At 46.5% G+C, this 6,712-nt stretch overlaps 1 protein-coding gene across 1 annotated transcript in view; it reads right to left on the reverse strand.

Moving 5' to 3' along the window:
• cntn1a (contactin 1a) overlaps positions 1 to 6,712 on the reverse strand; it is a 112,577-nt gene that overhangs the window by 26,869 nt on the left and 78,996 nt on the right. The window contains exons 9-12 of the mRNA XM_063197501.1: positions 6,635 to 6,712; positions 4,204 to 4,328; positions 2,814 to 2,931; positions 1,419 to 1,569 (exon numbers count right to left, since the gene is read on the reverse strand). The exon at positions 6,635 to 6,712 is cut by the window's right edge and continues 104 nt beyond it. Of these exons, the coding sequence (XP_063053571.1) occupies positions 1,419 to 1,569; positions 2,814 to 2,931; positions 4,204 to 4,328; positions 6,635 to 6,712 (472 nt within the window). The remainder of the gene's footprint in view (positions 1 to 1,418; positions 1,570 to 2,813; positions 2,932 to 4,203; positions 4,329 to 6,634) is intronic.

The following is a 6,712-nucleotide window of genomic DNA, read 5'->3' on the forward strand; positions in this document are numbered from 1 at the left end:
CCTAGCACTTCAGGTGTACAGTATATTTTACGTGGCCACCTTTACAACAGATCCCATATTCTCTAGGTCCTCTGAAATATAACGTAATTGTATTGCAAATGTAAACGACCCTCGAGACATAGGTTTCCCACCCCTTCCATAGAGGCTGGCAAAAACATTTTAGATGTACAGTACTTGTTAACTGTTAATTAAAGAACCATTGAAATCATTGTGGAAATATTATTTTACAGCTGATAAATTCCCAGTCATGCTTTGATGTTTCTTCATCTTTTCATCTGTCTATCAGTGTAATTATCACTATTACTTAGAGGGCATTGGTGCTCAGTGAAGATCCCTGTTTCATGTTGTCCATGTAAATAAAGCATACAGATGGCTCTGAGTTGGCCTGTGTCCCAACACTGTTACTGGAGACGTAATTGTGCACGTGCATGTGTGTGTGTGTGTGTGTGTGTGCGCGCGCGCGCACGTGTGTGTGTGTGCGCCCGCACGTGTGTGTGTGTGTGTGTGTGTGTGTGTGTGTGTGTGTGTGTGTGTGTGTGTGTGTGTGTGTGTACGCATGTACTGTGTGTGTGTGTGTGTGTGTGTGTGTGTGTGTGTGTGTGTGTGTGTGTGTGTGTGTGTGTGTGTGTGTGTGTGTGTGTGTGTGTGTGTGTGTGTGTGTACGTATGTACTGTGTGTGTGTGCGTGTGTGTGCGCAGGGCTCAGGGATCTTGGTGTGGGCCAGAGCAGAGCCCATATGTCCCTTGACACCACCCCAGTGGCTTTTGGAACATGAGATTAGCATTGCATTGTCTCTAAGGACAGGCGTACGTGTGTGTGTGTGTGTGTGTGTGTGTGTGTGTGTGTGTGTGTGTGTGTGTGTGTGTGTGTGTGTGTGTGTGTGTGTGTGTGTGTGTGTGTGTGTGTGTGTGTGTGTGTGTGTGTGTGTGTGTGTGTGTGTGTGTGTGTTTGTGTGTGTGTGTGTGTGTGTGTGTGTGTGTGTGTGTGTGTGTGTCCGTGCATGTGTGTGAGCATGGAAATTATGGAATTGACACACATGGCCTGATTAATTATTTATATGTTGGAATTAATTAATCAAATATTTATACTTGAATAGAAATATTTATTCAATATCATGAGCAATCTGAGTACACTCTTTTAATCATCTGGTTGTGAAAACAAGCGGGGCAGAAATAGGAAATCTCACTGCCCAGACATTGATACATACATTATCTGACTTACCACCCCCACCCCACCAACACACACACGTGCACAGACACACACACGCACACACACGGACGCATGCACGCACGCGCGCACACACACACACACACACACACACACACGGTCACCCAAACAACTAACCCCCCCACCCTCCCCTAAAAAGGCAGTGACGATGACATAAGGCGGCGTGCTTAGTCCCTGGGTGACCTCCTGACCTGGAAGAATTGGAGAGCAGCTCCGTCCCCTTGCTCCAGGAGAAGCTGGGCTTGGGGGCCGCGCGGGGCCTGCACTCGATCAGCACGCGCCCGTTACGGGCCCCCAGGATCCTCCTCTTCACCGGGCTGTGCTCGAACGCAGGGCTGCTCGCTGCATGTGTGGGTGGGTGGATGACACAGAGAAAGCAACAACAACAACAGATGCTCATCAGCCAAAAAAACCCTCTCTCATCGCCGTTGCTCGCAAAGCACACATATGTAACACGTTAAAAGGCCTGACACGCAGGGGGCCAGTAAGAGGGCTGGAAAACACGCTTGCATGCACTTTTTTTCGCAGAGCACTCACTCACTCAGTATCAGATGTCGCCAATTGCATGGCTGAAGGATTTGCGCTAATCTGCGCTAGACCTAAAGCCTGTTAAAAGCTGATTAACTTTCCACTAAATTCCCCCTTGGTGTGGTGTGGTGGAATGAAGCAGACAGTCGGCACATGCGCTGCTACTGACTGTACAGTTATTTCCGTGGTTATGCATGAATTCATATTCACAGACGGTATTATATTCAATCTGTTTCATGTGTTTGATCCATTCATCAAGGTCGTTTAGATGTGGTTCTACGGCTATCACCAGACTGAACGGCAGACTGTGTCTGCATAAAAGACCCCTTTCAAACAAACCTAATGAAATACTGTCGCACGTTGGTGCTAATATCAAAATAAAACATGACACTTAATCCTGTTTATATTCGACAGACGTTGATAATTAACGCTGTACAATAATGTAATTCGTACAGCCTAATCGCTAGCAATTACTAAAAGCTTGCGGCCTCTAAGTCAACTGACTTGGCTGATGTCAGTGGGGTTGTCGTCGTCTGGCTTGCAACCTTTTCTACTGTAATTATTTCCATTGAAGTGCAACCAAATTTCAATTACGCTCCTCTGAGCACGGTCGAGAAACAAAAGGCGAGGAGAGCCATTAGAATTCTGTGTGCCTCTCCGCCAAATGAGATCCTGGGATGGCTGCGGTTCAGTGGGCTAGTGCAGTGTTTCCCAACCAGGGGTACGTGTACCACTAGGGGTACGCGAGCACACTGCAGGGGGTACTTGGAAAAATGTTATTATTATAACAAATATATGGAGCAGTCACATCAGGACAGAGGAAGCGATATAGAACATGAATTAGGGGGTACTCATGGCACAACTAAGAGGCTTAGGGGGTACGCGAGACAAAAAATGTTGGGAAACACTGGGCTCGTGCCAGCGACCAGGATGGGAAGCACGCGATGCAACAGTGGGCATTGCAATCGCCTCACAATCGCAAACCCGAGCCGTCTCTAATAAGACGATGACAAACAACACAACACCTACTGAGAGGACACATGCTCTCTCACGCTCACCAAACACTCGCAGCTCCGCGTTGGCATAGATGACGCCGTGGCGGTTCTCGGCGACGCACTGGTACATCCCGGAGTCGTCGAAGGTCAGCTTGGTGAATGTGGGGTTGTGCTTGCCAAACTGTGAGACAGAACCAGAAAACAAGTGTTTCAAGAAAAGATTCTCACACTGATTCCCACATAACTTCATTTCAGTTTTGCATTGGTTATGTAAAGAAACAACGCTGGATAAAAAAGGGGGGGGGATAAAAACTTGTGACATAAAGCCAGTGTGTTTCTGTGCGTATGCATGTGTATGTGTCAGAAAGGATGAATGGGGACTTCAATAGAAGACTGGAGGGAGACCCAGGGAGGGTTTTCCCTTTCTGGAGGTGCTCCCTTTCACCTCCTTTGTGAGATGGTGATACAGCCACGCTCTGTTCCCAACTACTTACGCATGCATGCAGCGTATACTTGGTGTTGCCCTTCATTTACCCCCCCCCCCCCCCCCCCCTCCAGTCTAGCCGTTGCCAGGACCCATTACGTAACCCAAAGGCTGGCATCCTGTGAGGATCAAGACATAGCGTTCCTTTGACACCGTGCCCTGCTTCTCTTGCCACGCCGTGTGCCAGCGAGCTGTCAAAGCCGAGGCTTAGGTGGCATTTTGCGTAACCACTTGTTGTTGCCGTTTTTGTTTGTTTTGTTCAAAGTGTTCTTTGGAGAGGGGAGGTGGAGGGTGTGAAATACAAGGGTGCAAAAGGGTGCAAGGGATTGGGGAAGACTGTATGGACACCCCAGGAAGGGGAGGTTGGGGGGCTGAGAGAGGTGGTGGTGGTGGTGGTGGTGTTGGTAGGTGGGGGGGTAGTTTGCTGGAAGACAGGGTTCAAAGGTTGTAGGATTATGAACGATGTGGGTGCCACAGAGGATGTGATGGAGGGGGTGCTTGACAGGGTGCAAAAATGCCCGCCCCGGGTGGATATTATTCCTATTGAACACAAACTGCGCAGGTAAGAAGGTGGGGGAGCAGGGCCACCCATAAAGGAGAAGTGATATGTAAAAGCCCTGTTCAGCTTCCAGGGGTGGTCCAGTCAGTTTGAAAATCACTGGGTGTTTTTTTAAGGGAATGGCCCATTCCAGAACCCTTTTCATTGGCCATGGCCAAACATCTCGGGTGGGGGGTGGGGGGTGTGATGGGGGGGGGGGTGCGTGAGGTGGACAAGTTGTTGGTGCACAACACTCAGTGGGATATGTGTGGGCGTACAGTTCTGCTGGCTGCAGAATTTTGGGGAGAGTCAGGGGTGAGGCTGGTCTAGTGAGAACGTTCCTTCCCCAAGTGTGTGGGAGGATGTTTGTGTTGGCTGCATTCATTGTGGAGGGGCACTGTAAGGAGGATCTGTTGAGTGGGCAGCCTTACCGGATGTCCGTTCTTCAGCCAGTGGACGTGTGGCCTGGGCTTCCCGCTGGCCTCGCAGGTCATGGTGTAGGCGCTGCCGATGTCCCGCTCCACACTCACTATCTGCTCCATCCACTCAGGCGCCGCTAGAAGAGAGGAAGAGGCAGTTGTAGAGTTTAGAATAAAGCTAGGTTCACCCACGCATCGCTACTAGTTACTCGCTCAGTGATTGAAGTCAATAGAATGTCTGTGTGTTCCAGCAAGGCGAGGAGGCGAAGAGAGTACAAGCGATAAGATGTGGGCAGACTCCGAGTTCAAAATATTTTAACTTCCAGCGAGGCGTGTAAGCGAATAGCCGATTGGAATGCAGAGTTCGGATAACTGATAGTATGTCTTGCTTTTGCATTGGCAGATAAACCCGCGTGAACGTTTAGCAGACGTTCCATGAGTGAGTAGTGAGTAGGCGAGAGAGCAAGAAGAAAGTAACGTATATGAATGTAGCTTTAGGCTGAGGCAGGAATACAGGTAAAAGCTAATATAGTAGAAAAAGAGGTGGCAGTAGAGAGAGGGGGATGGAGGTAGAGAGAAAGAGAAGAGGGTGGGAATAGAGGTGAAGAAAGGGGTAGACAAGGCGGACAAGGCAGATGTAGAAATCCAAATAGAGGTAAAGGCAGATGCAGAGGCAGGTGTGGAACATAGGGTAAAGACTGAGGTAAATGATGAAGAAAGATGACTACAGTAGATTATATCACATTACACTGCATTTGGCAGACACTTTTTAACCAAAACGACTTACAATCGGCGACAATCATAGCCAACATCACTATCACTAGAGAGAGAGAGAGAGAGAGAGAGAGAGAGAGAGAGAGAGAGAGAGAGAGAGAGAGAGGGAGGCTACACTGGCAAAAAAAAATTCCCTGGCGTCGGCAGAAATGCTTCCAGGGCAGCTGGAGAACAGGAGAGCAGCAGAGGTGTCAAAAGTTAAAGTTAAAGTAAGAAAAAAAACACAGTTTCCTTCCAACACAGGTAAATTATCTGAGTAACCAGTAGACCTGTGTACTAGTTTTACGATCAGTCGATTCGAGATTGTGATGGGTTCTTGCTAGGTTTTTTGTGTTTTTCAGTAACAACACTACTGTTTCAACACAGTTTCTCTACTTCATTAAGTACAATGGTGTAAATGGTGTAACATCTACCGTATGTAAGATCATGTGTTGTACTTACACCATTTATTTACTTTTACTTTTACTTTTGACACCTCTGCCTGGAAGTGAGACATCCATCACAAGCTTCTCTCACTCAGAACATTGGGATGAAAGACGTTCCCCTGCCACCTGTCAAGAAACCAACCTGATGTAGAGCTGGGACCGAAAAGTTTTAAGTTAATAAATCTTGCTTGCAGAGTGGTCCACACGTCAGGACTTACTATATTCCCAAATTAAAGGAACACTCCACCTCATTTCAGAAAATTGCTCATGTTCCATATGTAGAAAGCTATTGAGAGTCGATGCAAAAGCTCATTCTCATTTGAAGCTCATTTTCAATATGAAATATGTCAATGAAACTGTCACTACTATTCACGTTTTTTTTTTTTTCAGTGTGCAGTTTCTGTACAGAATGCACAATCAGCTTGTCAAGGCTTTCGGCTTTCACGCTTTCACTTATAGCAGTGAAAAACTTACAAGGCGTATCTTCGTAGAAAACCTTCGGCAGTCTCCCATTCACTGCATCGCTATGGTTACACTCCAGAGTACAAACAAAAAGAAAAAACAGCAGCACACACAAACAATAAAGTGAAAGTTGGTGCTGTGCTGCTGTGCCTACCAGCCATTGATCTACATACAGTACTTCTGACAAGCGTATCACTCAAACCTCCCCCAGACAGGCAGTCAGGCTGTGCTCTTTGTTTACATTATACAGCGTAGGCCTTTGCAGTTACAGTACAATCTTGCTTTCACCCTGGCCTTGCTGGTGTGTTGAAAACATCTTTATTTAGAACACACTGTACACAGTATGATTTTTAACCCATTTTGACCTGAACACACCCAAAGATTCTTTAATTCTACATTTAAACCGTCTCTGACACACCTGCTAAAAGGTCTGTCTGTCATCACTGATGACATTGTCATTTAGGCAACATAACTGATTTCTTAAAACAAACCACATTAATTCTAATGAACGTTATCATGTTGATATGGTCAATCATGATTATGTTTTTTTAAAAACGTTATTATTATAACTGTTCTGCCTACTACTTTATTACTTCTTTACTATTATTAGGCCATTTGTAATATATTTTTTATACTTCTGATCATCACCAGCTGAATATTTTCATCAAAGACGCGACATGATTTTTTTTTTCATGTCACTCTTTTCATACCATGTCCATGTCAGAGTGTGAGATGTGACATCAGAGTGTGTGACCTGTGTGACAGCAAGTGAGTGACCTTACCCTCCACGTTGATCTTTGCCCTGTGTGAGTCGTTCCTCTTGGAGTTGATGGCGTCACAGATGTAGGTCCCGGCATCCT

The sequence above is a fragment of the Engraulis encrasicolus genome, chromosome 4 (assembly GCF_034702125.1).
Source record: "Engraulis encrasicolus isolate BLACKSEA-1 chromosome 4, IST_EnEncr_1.0, whole genome shotgun sequence".
Classification (NCBI taxonomy): Eukaryota; Metazoa; Chordata; class Actinopteri; order Clupeiformes; family Engraulidae; genus Engraulis; species Engraulis encrasicolus.